This window comes from Balaenoptera musculus, chromosome 14 (assembly GCF_009873245.2).
Source record: "Balaenoptera musculus isolate JJ_BM4_2016_0621 chromosome 14, mBalMus1.pri.v3, whole genome shotgun sequence".
Taxonomy (NCBI): Eukaryota; Metazoa; Chordata; class Mammalia; order Artiodactyla; family Balaenopteridae; genus Balaenoptera; species Balaenoptera musculus.
Genome location: NC_045798.1, coordinates 50,424,792 through 50,438,064, shown reverse-complemented (window position 1 = coordinate 50,438,064; position 13,273 = coordinate 50,424,792). Strand labels below are relative to the sequence as shown.

The 13,273-nt window shown below is 41.6% G+C and overlaps 1 protein-coding gene across 8 annotated transcripts in view; it reads right to left on the bottom strand.

The window, feature by feature from the left end:
* Window positions 1-3,771: 3,771 nt before the first annotated feature.
* Window positions 3,772-13,273, bottom strand: part of DTNA (dystrobrevin alpha) — a 280,781-nt gene continuing 271,279 nt past the window's right edge. For 2 of the 8 annotated variants that reach the window (XM_036874584.1, XM_036874585.1), the window contains exons 19-21: window positions 12,423-12,555; window positions 10,375-10,423; window positions 7,360-7,415 (exon numbers count right to left, since the gene is read on the bottom strand). In XM_036874584.1, the coding sequence (XP_036730479.1) occupies window positions 10,406-10,423; window positions 12,423-12,555 (151 nt within the window). In that variant the 3' untranslated portion in view covers window positions 7,360-7,415; window positions 10,375-10,405. Of the gene's footprint in view, window positions 7,416-10,374; window positions 10,424-12,422; window positions 12,556-13,273 lie in introns of all 8 variants that reach the window. The other 6 variants (XM_036874580.1, XM_036874582.1, XM_036874583.1 and 3 more) reach the window with 6 other exon arrangements.

Here is a 13,273-nt window from a genome sequence, read left to right as displayed (position 1 = left end):
GGCAACTGCTGAAGCATCTCTCCCAGGAAGTGGTGGGGACCTTTCATGTAATTTGTGGTGTGTTCTATAGTTTCTTTGGGTCACCAGAATTTGCTTATTATGTATTTCAAACTTTCAATTATTTAGAGAATTAAAAAGAAAATATGTTAGAACAAGTTTCTTCTGGAAATTGCGCGATAGGGACATTCTATAATGATATACAAATCCTACTATATGTTAGTAGCTATTCCAGAAATATCGGGGTGGTACTTTTTATTATTATTATTATTTTTAAATTGAACTACAGTTGATTTATAATGTTGTGTTAGTTTCTGGCGTACAGCAAAATGATTCAGTTACACGTATGAGGTGGTGCTTTTTAAACGGAGAACACAAGGTTTTACAGAATGTATTTGATTCAATAAATGGAAAAATCTCTAAGAGGCAGGTTGCAGGTTTCCTCTGTAGAGTCCAAGCTTATATGGTTATTTCCAGAGTCTGTTCCAACACCCCATTGAGATTACAGTGGAGAGAAAGGATAGAACAAAGAAATGGCGAAAACAGGGCTATCTTAGGCCCCTCCCTCTGATCTCATGTCTAAAGAATTTGATTCTTCTCTTAGATGAACTGAAAAATGTCCTCTCTTCAAAGAAATGGGAGGGCAAGTTAATGACCTGGTCAGAATTTCTGAGGTAGCCTCAAGAATATGTGGATTCACAAAGTCAATCACTGCCTTAAAAAAAAAAAAGCAGCTCACTATCAACTATGCCAAAATTCAACTTGATTTTTGCAGATTCTCCTTAGCATCTAGATGTTTGAACAAGTCTTATCCATAGGTCATCTCATTTCAGAAACCCCCAAAGTGAACAAACCCACGGATGTTCTCATTTTAGTGAATTCTGCAGCTAATATCATCCTGGAGGGGCATCAGAATGTAGTCCTGCTAAACATTAAAATTTTGACTAGAAAGGTACATTCATGGTAGAATAAGCATTTTCTGTACTCTAAATGTCCCACTGTAGGAGAATATCTTACTTGTTTTACGATGCAGAATTCACCCGAGACTTATTCCTGCCTGATGCTGGAGTGTCTCTTTGCTTGCTTTCTTGGGCAATCAGTCTCTCTGATTTGACTGGGACTGAGGCATTTCTCAGGACTCTTGGCTTTCAGTGCAAAACTGGGTCAGTCTCAGGCAAACTGCTGACTCACTTTCTGAGAGGAGTCCTGGCTCTGTTATCAGGTCTTTTGCAGCCAGGAGATCAGCATACAAATCAGTGTCTCCATGTCTCCCAACGAGCATCACTTCCATCTGGCTGTGGAGTACAGGCGTGCCCCGCAACTTCCTACTTCCGGTGCTTACCAGAGTCTATTCCAGATAGACTTTCACCTCTTCCAAAGCTTCCATTAAAAGTCCTGGCTGTGACTACTGATATTTAGGAGAGTAGCCTGAGGAATGGTGTGTCTTCCTTATTTTTCAATATCTTCTATATTTATTGGTCAACTACTTTGTACGAGGCATTGGGTTCGGTGATGTTCTACATGAATGCGGACCCTGCTCACCACCAGCGTGGAGTCTGGTAAGACAAGTAACCAAGCAATTACTTACAAAGCTTAATCCTTTCATCAGGCCAGGCCAGGATGAGGCTACAGTGTTGGAAGAAATTCTGTTAGTTTTATACTACTCACCATCACAGATTTGCAATTTAGCTTTATGCTAAGTAGTAATATGAAAAACAACTTTGCCTTTAAAAATTTGTTTTTAAAGGTTATACTCCATTTACAGTTATTACAAAACTTTGGCTATATTCCTTGTGTTGCACAGTATACCTTGTAGCCTATTTTATACCCAAAAGTCTGTACCTCCCACACCCCCATATTGCCCTCCCCCCACTCCCCACTGGTAACCACTAGTTTGTTCTCTATATCTGCGAGTCAGCTTCTTTTTTGTTATATTCACCAGTTCGTTGTATTTTTTAGGTTTCACATATAAGTGATACCATACAGTATTTGTCTTTGACTGATCTCTCTTGGCATAATGCCAAGTCCATCTATGTTGCTGCCAGTGGCAAAATTTCATTCTTTTTTATGGCTGAGTAGTATTCCATTGTATATATATAGATGTATACCACATCTTTATTCATTTATCTGTTGATGGACACTCAGGTTGCTTCTATATCTTGGCAATTGTAAATAGTACTGCTATGAACTTTGGGGTGCATGTATCTTTTCGAATTGATGTTTTTGTTTTTTTTCAGCTATATGCCCAGGAGTGGAATTGCTGGGTCACATGGTAGTTCTAGTTTTTTAAGGAACCTCCTTAATGTTTTCCATAGTGGTTGCACCAGTTTACATTCCCACCAACAGTATATGAGGGTTCCCTTTTCTCCACCTCCTGACTTTGTGCTTTTTTAGAAAAATAAAAAAATGGAAGACTGTCCCTTACACCACTCAATGTTTACAGTACGTACAGAGACCCTCACAATGGCTGGAAAAACATGTCTTTGCCGTTGAACAAGTATGCTCATTTGTAGTTGACAGTGAGAACTAGGAAGTTATGTTTTACATGCGGTTTTCAGTATCTTTTCTTAGCTTTGGTTTAGGTTTTCTGGTAAAATTATACTCTTCTTATTATCCTGTTAAAATATTTGAATCCTTCTACAATGAAGAGGCTTCTCGGATCTCTTTGCATTACTCTTTTCTCATACACTAACTCCCCAAAGCCAGCATTTTTAAAAGGACTATAAAGGATTTTGTTTTTCAGAGGACCATTGTTCCCAAGTTGGCTACAAACCCGGAAAAGGTTCTTGCCCTAAGCTGCTCCAGTGTTCGACAACCAGACCGGCCCCATTACTCCTGACTATGCCAGTGAAGTCTTAGGGGAATGTTTTGGGCTGTGCCGGTTCTTGGTGTATATCACAGTCTTGCTTCAGGATCTGATGTCTTAGAAAAAAATTTGATACTGAAAATCTCTTTTCACCTTTCCATTGCCTCCCAGTTCTCCTTTACTAGCTCAGATAATGTTTAGAACAAAAAATTCGCAAACTTTAATATGTGTTGCTAGGGCAACCAGAAGACAGCAGTAGGACTTAAACCAAAGCCAAGGAATTGAGCACAACTCCTTCGATGAATCTTAGTCTTGGCCAATGACTGATCTAGCAGGGGTGAGGTGAAGTCTTCATAGAACTGGATAGAGGGAGAAGCCTAATTTCAGAAACTCCTCCGAAAAGTGCACGATCTTCTCAGAAGTGGGAAATTTCTTGTGTTTTCCCTCTGTTTCTTGTTCGATGGCATGCCCAGTCTTCTTCCCATCTCAGCCTTGTCTGCAGATTCTTTCAGAACAAAGGTAGCTCCCTAGGTTATTCTTCTGGATGACCAAGAGCTCCTCAAATGGATATTGTGAGGATTAAATGTAAATAAAGCAGTTTTTTCTAAAGTTGTAAAGGATTACACAAATGTTCGTTATTTTTTCCCAGTATTTGGAATTTGGGGGAGAAAAGAAAGAAGAAAGAAGAAGAAGAGGAAGAGAAGAAAGGCGAGGGTGTATGGATTTTTTATGTTGATTACAACAAGGCTTTCCATGAGCAGCAGAATAGTATCTCATTAAAAAAAAAACCTGCAACCCCAAAGGCAGGAAAAGGTGAGGTATTTGGCCTCAATTGCTTGATCCTCAATGGGTGGTCCATGCTTCATGCTGCAAATACTGACTTGTCAGTCTTTCTCCTTAGAACAGACTAACCTCATGTTGCTTTAGGAAATTCACTGAAACAAAGGAACAAAATACACAAGATATAGTGTTTTTAAAAAGATTTTTTAATGAAGAAATAATTCCATTCCAAAATATAGACACACAATTAAATAGTTTAATCACTTCAAAATATAACATGTCCCCAGGAGGTTCCAACACACACACATACACACAAAACAATACTTAACAGCAATACAAAAAACCCATACAATAGTAGTTTTGTTACATACCAATGAATGTTGTGAAATCTTTAGTGTCTCTGAATTGGTTATTTCAAATGGTGTCAAATTACAGTAGTCACAATTAAAAATGTCTTATAGTTAATTAGCTTCAGGATGTGATACTTCTGATTTTTTCCCCCCCTCTTTTTGGTTCAAAGGTAAAAATGCCCTTTCTTCTGAGGACACGGTGGAGTTCTTGTTTGTGTCTCCTTGTGCGGAATTGAACCAAGGTGATTGCAGCAACCAAAGGCTGCCGGGATTTACAACGTCTACTTACAGTTAACAGCCAAGAACTAATAAGGGTGGACAAAGATGATCAAAATAAAAGCAGACATCAGTGCTAAATTATGATGCAACAGTCTGGCTCATGCATATAAGAAAATACATAGTATATCACAACAAAGGCCACACTCTTATGTAGTTCAGTTCACATTACTACTTACAAATGAACCTTCCCTGCCTTATGGTAGATCACTCGAGAATCCATTTTTCACAATCTCCAGCACATCTCCCTCTGACCAACTAAATTTACCCCGACTTCCATCCTGACCAACCACAACTGATTCCTGAATCCCCTGCAGTAGATTTCACCCTCCTCCCTCCCTCCATTACATGGCCCCGTGGGGGAGGGTTGGCTGTGTTAGACCAGTGCTCATTAATAGGCCAACATCTCTAATGGAGGTGGATGTGCAATTCATCGTGGAACAAGAAAGAAACAACCCCCGCCAGACGGAATTGGATCTAACGGACAGGACGGGTGGCACCTGCTGGGTTTGCACTTAGAACAGGCCCCAAAAGTAGATTTGGAGAGCCAAGGAAAGAAACCCACCGCAAACCACAAAAACCCAGAATAACACACGCCATTTTGTCTCGGTTACAGGACAGGGGTGCTTGAGTCTGGTCTCAGTGCTGACGTGGAGCTAAGAGAAAGAAAAGGTGGCTGGTTAGTCAGGAATTGGTCATTGGCAGCAGTTTCCAGAGTCCTTGCAATGGCTTTGTACGATGGTTTCGACAACCGTGTGATGGAGTTGGCAATGAATGCTATGACGGGGGAAGGTTATTGGCAGAACAGTTCAAACCTTAGACAAACATTTTGATGTAGAAACACAAAATGACAACACCTGTCAGCTCGGTCCAGTTGGTGGCCGAATGCCACCTGCAGGGTCAGGGTTCTGAGTTCGAGAACTGCCCGGCTATGATTGAGAGCTGACAGCCATGTAGGTAGCTGGGATGTAGTGGTTTTAAGTACTGAGTATGAGGCACCAGTGGCCACCTGCTCCATCTAGAGAGGCACGGGTTCACAGAGGATGGGCAGTGGAAAAGAGATGAACATTAAGATATACCAACAAAATCCGCAAAAAAATCCATCTGTGCGAAGAAATCTGAGAACTGTGCAGTTGTGTCCCTTTGGTGTCAGCCTGTTCTCAGGGACATTTGTCAGGCTGGTTCTCCGGAGGGAAATATGATTAAGTACATCAGTGGGCAGACTGGGCTCCTCGCTAATGCCAACCAAGAGCTTTACTAGCCCCAAGGCAAGCGATTTTGTTCCACAGGGCAGCCAAGGAGGTGGTTTCTGACCCAGTGCAGAGACGTGAACATCTTAGAGCTCTCTGGAGAGGAAGCTGGAAGATGTCAGGATGTCTCTTCTCAGCTGGACACCCACCAACTACCGACTCTGGGAGGTGGCAGGTTTTTGCCAGCCCTGGAAGCAAAACCGAATAGCTGAAGCTTTGAGGTTGACTCAGAATCTTTCTTGCTTATTCTGAATAAGGCCTTTTCAGAGATTTTATTATACAACTTTATTCTAAAGCAGTGGTTCTCCAACTTCGGCGTACATCAGAATCACCTGGAGGGTTTATTCAAACACAGATTACTGGGCCCCAGCCCCAGAATGTCTGATTCCGTAGGCCTGGGTTAGGGCCTAGGAATCTGCATTTCTGATAAATTCCCAGGTGACACTGACGCTGCTGGTCCAGGGACCACACTGTGAGAACCACTGTTCTAAAATGATGCTCTCTTCTTTCTCTTAAGGGAGAAACAGGAATCCAGGGAAGCTGCCAATTTAAGGATAATGCGTCTACTATGTTGTAGGATGTTTATTTCATCAAATCTTGACACGAGTAGAAGATGATTTTTTCATTTCCCCTGAATCCCTAAGGGAGGTCTTTAGCACTCCCCAAAGAGGGCCCTCAGAAAGGACCATCGACAGAGTCATTCATTCTCCCTTCCTTGTCAGTTCTTTTGCACATTAGCTTTTCACGGAGTGCAAAATCCCAACTCCACTTAGAGGAGCCCGTTTCCTCTCACGTGACCAGAGGAGGCTGCATGCAGAACACCAGGTAGCCAGCTAAGGCAATACACATTCAGAAAGAAAAGGAGGGCGAACGTTTGCAAGCGCACTTTAAGCCTGTACATTTAAAGCTGAAAGGCGTTCAAACGACCTGATAGGGGAACTTGCGGTTGAGCGGTGCTGTTAGAGACATGCTCCCTAAAGCTAAACCGAGAGGAACCAGCCCGTGGAAGAGCAGAGATAACTTGAGTCCATTGGGGGGATCTTATGGCACCTGTGGTTTATAAACAGCTTTAGTAACGAGTATTTCAAAACAGAGTTCACAGTTTTTAAGAAGATCTGTGCTGATTTTAAAAACTAGATTCTATATAATTTGAATGTTGCCTTTTTTTTTTTTGGGAATATGATCTCTATTTGGAAAAAAATATTTACACGAAACTCTATGGCTGATTGGTTAGAGTATCTTGAAAGAAAACAACCCCAAGTTGGAAAGAAGCCCCAAAGACTGGATTCTCCTGGTGTGTTTGGTTCAAGCCTCTGCTCTCAGAGACTTGGAGACAAGTGCAGACCATGCAGGCTGAGGGCCCTTCTTGGCTTTAGGGCTCTGAGTCTGTACCCTCAGGAACCAAATCCTTCGGGCTTAGTGAGTAATTGCAAGTGGTTGTTTTTCTCCAACTGCTGTGGAAAAAAAAATGTACAGTGTATATAATCAATTGTTTTGCTAAAATCTCAGAGAATTCAGAAATCAAACTCCTAGCTATAAACAGTATTAATATTGTCGTTGTAAACTGACCAGGTTCAATATCATGTGCAAAGGTTTAAGATGCTTGTTAATACTGCCGTTGTAACAGCAGCGCGGGATTTCAGCCTGTGTTTTCATTTTGAGGGATGAGACATGTTACAGAAGATGTAGCTGATCAGTTAGCTTTGAACAGAAGTCTTTTTTTTTTCCTTCTCAAAACACACATCTATGAACTACAAATCTGAGAACGAAAAGTTAGCTGCGCTATAGCCGGCAGAACGTGTCTTTAGGGGCAGGGGTCTGTCGGGAGCTGCTGCGTGCAGTGGGTCCTCTCTTCTGTGAGGTGAGGCTGCCGTCTTCTCCTCTGTAGGGGTGGGTGCAGCTCTGTCCTTCATCACCAGTTCTCATGTTACTTTCATCTGTCTGACTATAGCTTGCCTGGGAATAAGCAATGTGTAATTTTTTTTAAAGATGGTAACTGCTCTCTAAATTAGGGTTATGAAGCTTAGAATCACCCCTTCCCCCCCAACACACACACACACACACACACACACACACACGTGCACACACACACACCCTCTACTTTCTTCCTCTGACAATCAGGAATGAATGTCCTGGGACACTGTGGGCTACTGCACCTTCTGAAAGAAGAGAGGACAAGAATCCTCCAAGCTGAGTCTCTTGCCTAGTGGGTACCTGAGGCATCTGGAGGGTTAAAGCAACGTAAACAGAAATATTTGTGTTGTCCTTTGGACAAGGAGATGAGAGCACTGACTCACCATCAGAAGGCCATGCTAATTTTTTAAAAAATCCACTTTGATCTTCCAACCCTCCAATTTCTGAAGTTAGGATGTGGCTGGTCAAGGCACGCGGAGTACCATGTGGCCAGAAGGATGGAAAAGGGACCAACCCAAGATCCGAATGGGCCGGAATGGGATTTTGGTGGACTATAATTTGAGTGCTAACCTTTCTGTGTACTGTTTCTTCTAATGTGGCTAGTTGAAAAGCAATAAGTCAGGTTTCACTCTATCCACTCTTGTTAGTGTGTTGGTAAGTGCCTATTTATCTTCAGAGAGGCCTAAGGCTCTTCTCGAGCAGAGGATGGGTCTTCCATGTCTCTGCTGTTTCACCTTTGGCCCTTTAGTCACATAGGGCTCTGCTTGGTGGATGTCTAATTGACTCTGAGCTGCTGAAATCGGCTTTAGGACCCTTGCAGAAGAGATGCATATACTTTGGGATAATTTCTGGTCTTGTAGTGCAGCCAGAAAGTCCAAACGGATAGATTTCAACAGATGAACTGTTCTACAATTTCAGCTGTATTTCTTGGCTACATCAAGAAAAATTACAGTAGGGTAGAACTAGGTGCAAAGATGAAAATCTACTAGTTCCTACAGTGTTCTACCCGGTCTTAAATGAATTTTGTCTGATTTGCTGATTTAGTGACAGGCTGGTTTATATTTAGAGTTCTGTGGGATGCCAGCTAGGTAGGTAAGGATGCAGTAAGCGGCAGAGGCCACAACTGTTTTAACTTTTCACTGCCAAATTGGCAACAGAAGATTTAAAAAGGGCCTAAGAACTTTCAGAGTACTGAAATCTCTGGCGTTTATGGACATGAACCAAATACCACTTTTTATCTGGGTTTATGTCAAGGGCATTTCATTAGGCTTTTAGAAAAGTATATTTTTCCAAGAACTACCTACTGATGTTTAAATAATGTGCAGAACAAAAATGATCAAATTGCGGGAGCTCAGAGAAAGAAAATGCTATGAAAGGAAAAGCCTTGCTCCTTTGGGACTAGATTTGTTATAACTGGACTGAATATTTTCAGAAACAGCTCCTGGGAATTTTTCACTGCAGTCATCATGAATCAGGAGAACATGTGGTGTAGCATTCTCAAATCCAAGGGAGGCAGACTAAAACGCACTCAATAAGATCCTCCCTTTTACACCAAGAGGGCCTCACAGCTCAAAAAATATATTTCATAATAACAATTACACTTTAATTTTTACTTGCTTAATCTTAACCTGAGGACCAAGACAGGAGGTCAGTAGTGCTTGAACTAGAATGTATTCTTTACTAATTGATATGTCATTTAGGAGATATATATCGCTTTTTCAATTTAGCAGCCAGAGTTGAGTTTCCTATCAACTGCACTATTCCATGGGTGGGAAAAGACTGTAGAACTAAAGTGGGTACAAGTCCTTGGGACCGTGCATCCAGATGACCGTAAGAGGTGTATTAGCTTTGAAGTGTAATGTGGGACATCTAAATGGCCATTGGCTGGAGCCAGAGAAGCCGTCAAGTCTCATGGGACAGTGTAGCCGAAGGTATATCAAATCATTGTACGAAGCTGAGTCCCAGCTGTATTTACACAATTAGAGCGAGCAAGCTAGTTCTGAGTCCCGGGGGCTCCCATACACTCACATAATAATTATAGTCACTCCCAGGGACTGAATTTCTTGTAAAGCACTGAGCATAGTGCTAGGCATGTATGTGTGTACTCAGAATAAAATGATAGTGCGTCTGCCACTATGTTAAGCTCTTTAAAAGCTATATCTCAGTGAGTACAACTCCTCCATGAGGTAGGTATTGTAATATATGTTGTACAGAGGGAACAGAGGCTCAGAGAAGTCTAGTAGTTTGTCAAAGATTATGCTGCTAAGATTTGATGGAACTCATATTTGAAATCAGTCTATTCGAGTCGAGGGCCTAAGCTTCAGACTACTATAGTGAAGCGATCCTGCCAATCAAGTGCTATTCTCTTTACATTAAAAAAATTACTGAGGATTTCCCATGTATTTAGGTAGATCCTTAAAGCTGGGGGACCACATGCCACAGAAATGATATCTGAAATTAATTTATATCTTGCTGAATTCCACAATGGATTTGAATCAGCTGTTCTAAAACCATAAGGCTGTAGAAGCTTTCCTCTCTGTTTTTGCTTCTTTTGTTTTCTTTAATAACACATGCTTTTGCTTTCACTCGTTAAGGTACACACTTTGATCTTTTGGGCCCTGAATACAGCAGGACTAAGGAGCTGACTCATCTCTGCAAGTGCTGAGCAAGCCTGGACTTTTCTCTCTCAAGTGCTAGAGAGGCTGAAAACTTGGATGCGGTTATGGATCAGTGTTAATGGCTTCACAGCTACGAATTTCTGGGGCATCTTTGGTATTACTGAAATTTCTATGCCAATTTTCCTAATTAATAGAGTAGAAGTCAACTCCCAAGGTTGCCTGCCAAATCTCCACTGGATTATAATGAAATGCTTCATAGACTGGGAAGGAGGATATTTTATCATAGAGAAAACCTAAGAGAGAGTGATTGTGAATATAGGTTACAAGTTATCAGAATCCAGTGTACAGTGGCCACGTTTCCTCCTAAATAAGAGGATACTTACTTGAGAGGAGAGTGATAAAAGGATATTGCATTCAACCTTGCAAGCTGACCTGTGGGTGACAAAGGACACAAACAAGAAAGGTGACATGTCACGTCTGTGATGTAGTCAAGCTTGTGAATTATTTGGTTGGAAGCCATGCAGAAAGATAGAGAGAGACAGAGAAAGAGAGAGAGAGAGTCCAAGGAATGAAAGTAACTTTCTGGCCCATCCAACAACGATACGCTCATAGAGCAGTCAAGGAAAACCACTTCAACCTTCTCCAGGGCATATATCTTGAGTGGGGACACACAGGCCTGTTATCTCTCAGCCCTTTTCTTTGTCTTTCCCTTGAAGTCACTGGGTGGGGAAAGGAAAGGAGAGAGAGAGAAGGATCTTAACATCTACCAGAGATGGCACGAACTCCAATCGGAGCTGATGCTATTAATAGAATTTCCCTTCACTTTGGTCATATCAGGTTAAATTCCTAATTCATTAAAATAAATAAAAATCTAATATATGAAATGACTCTCTTTCTTTTAAAAAAAATCTAGAATTTCATTGACTGTGGTCACCAAAATCCAGAAACTGATATGGGCTCAAAGAGGGAGGTCTAACAGGCACCTCTAACAGCATGAACCAGAATATTGATTATTTCACCACCTCTCTCTCTCCCTCTACGCAGCAGAGCCAAATGAGATACGAGTAGGAATGCCATCCCTCAGAGTTCCCAGAGACACCCTGGAGCTTCTTCTAGACTAACTTCCTTCCACCGATAGGCCACAGAAGTCGCAAAGAAAGAGCGTCCTCCACGGTCTGCACTCAAGGCAACTTTGTTTCTATAGCGTTAAAGTACGGCTTTACATATCTGGTCACTGTTTGTTTTGTTTATCTAGGCCTACATTGTAGTTGCTTCTGAAATGTGGCTGTTAAACTGAAAAGGCTAATGGAACATTCCAGAGAGGCAAAGCTTCTGTGTTATATTGTCAAGATGGGGTTGGTGGGCTTCCCTCTTGCTCTATTCTTCTTGGGAAGATATTTCGAAACAATCTATAAACATATGAGAAGGAGAAGATAATTTATTCTCTCTGCTTCTCTTTCCTTCACTAATAGAGAAAGAGAGGGCTACTGCCAAACTAAGACAGTGGAAAAAGCTTGTCTGGCCATCGGACAGAAAGCCTGACATGATAAAATAACCCCCGGGGTCTGGGAGGCAGCAGGTCTCAACCAGCCAAATACCCCTGAACTCCCAGAACCCCAACAAGACACAGGGAAGGGAAACATACAAGAAAAACAAACATGGCAGTAGAACAATCTCCATGGGGAAAATGCATCCCCTTAAGGATGAGTGGCTAATTACACTTATTCCCAATTGCATGTGTCATGTCCAGTGACTTCTCAGATGGATTAATATGCTCCAGTACATATGACAATCTGCCCAACCACACCCTGCTGAATGTGGGCCTACAGTTCCCCTAACATTTCTTGGTGAGGTTTGCCACTTTTTCACTTCTTGACATTTGATATAAGGCAGGCAGTGAGGGAAGCTGAGGACAAATGATTCAAGGGAGGAGGTATATTTATGCTTAGTCAATTTCCTTGAGCTTTGTTCCCTGAGTCATCCCACAGTATCCATGGGGGATTCGTTCCAGGACATTCCCACACAGCAGACACCAACATCCATGGATGCTCAAGTCCCTTATAGTTGAACCTCAGTATCCACAGATTCTGAATCTGTGGATATGGAGGGCCGACTGTATCTCTTCTTAAAAAGCATTTTCCTAATGATTTTGGAGGATCATGGACTGTTAGTCACCATGTTTCCACTAATGTGGAAGGCTTCTTTTACTTTCCAACTCAGAATTCATAGGAATTCATGGTGAGTGACAGCTATAAGAAGTATTTAACATTTTTCCTGTCTAGAATTCATGGACTAAGGAGTTCAGTCAGAATATTCCAGAAAGGGAGGGTGGAAGGAAGGAGAAGTCACCGAATTTTGGAGTAATGTAAAAGACCCAGCTACTGAGGGGCTGGGGCAGGAGTGGTAGAGGATGTGGGCCAGCTCTTGGTACCTGGTAGGCTTCGTCCTGTAGCTTCTGTTTCAGGTACTCCTCCATCTTCAGCTCATTCTCCAGCTGCCGGACTGAGTCATCTTCATAGTTCTCATCCTCTGGCCTCACATATGGGTCCCCATCTTCTGTAACCCTGGGAATCAACCACAGTGGGAGTTTCGGAGCAAATCTTAAAGGAAAGTATGAGTGGGATTCCTGTGTTAGCTGTAGTTCTGGGCACACATTTATTTAGTCCTTCAATTCACTTCTTTGCTTCAATTCACTTCAATTCTGTCTCTTCTTTGACATAATGAAAAAACTTTAAAAAAGCTTTGGAAGTTTGGAGGAATATATGATCAAGGTGTTCTCGCAGACAATTTTTCTACGGCAATCTGGTGATCACCGTCCTCTAAGTTTTCCTAGGGTTAACAGGAATGAGCTGACCTTTAAATGTCTGTCATTCTTAAAAAGGGTAGGCTTATCCTTTGAGAGGACATAGTTTTTCCAATTTGGGGGCTTAAAAAAAAATGGAATCCAAGAACACTTTCTATAAGGGAAGTAAGCCCTCTAGTGAAATAATGATTAGGACATTTGTTCATAATTTAACCCTCTTTGTGTTATACATGTATATAGGCACGTGCACCCATGTGCTTTATTTCTGTGGTAGAGTCAAGTCTCTCTCATCGATCAGCTGATCGATGTCAGGAAGACTAATACTCTAACCCATAGCTCTTGATCTTCAAAATTTATACTAGCTCTGAACTTAAGAAATCCATTTAAATTGTCCAATTCCACTATGAAATAAATAGATAAGAATGATCTCATTCACTAAATGTGTGACTCTCTCCATCTATTCATCCCTGTATATATAA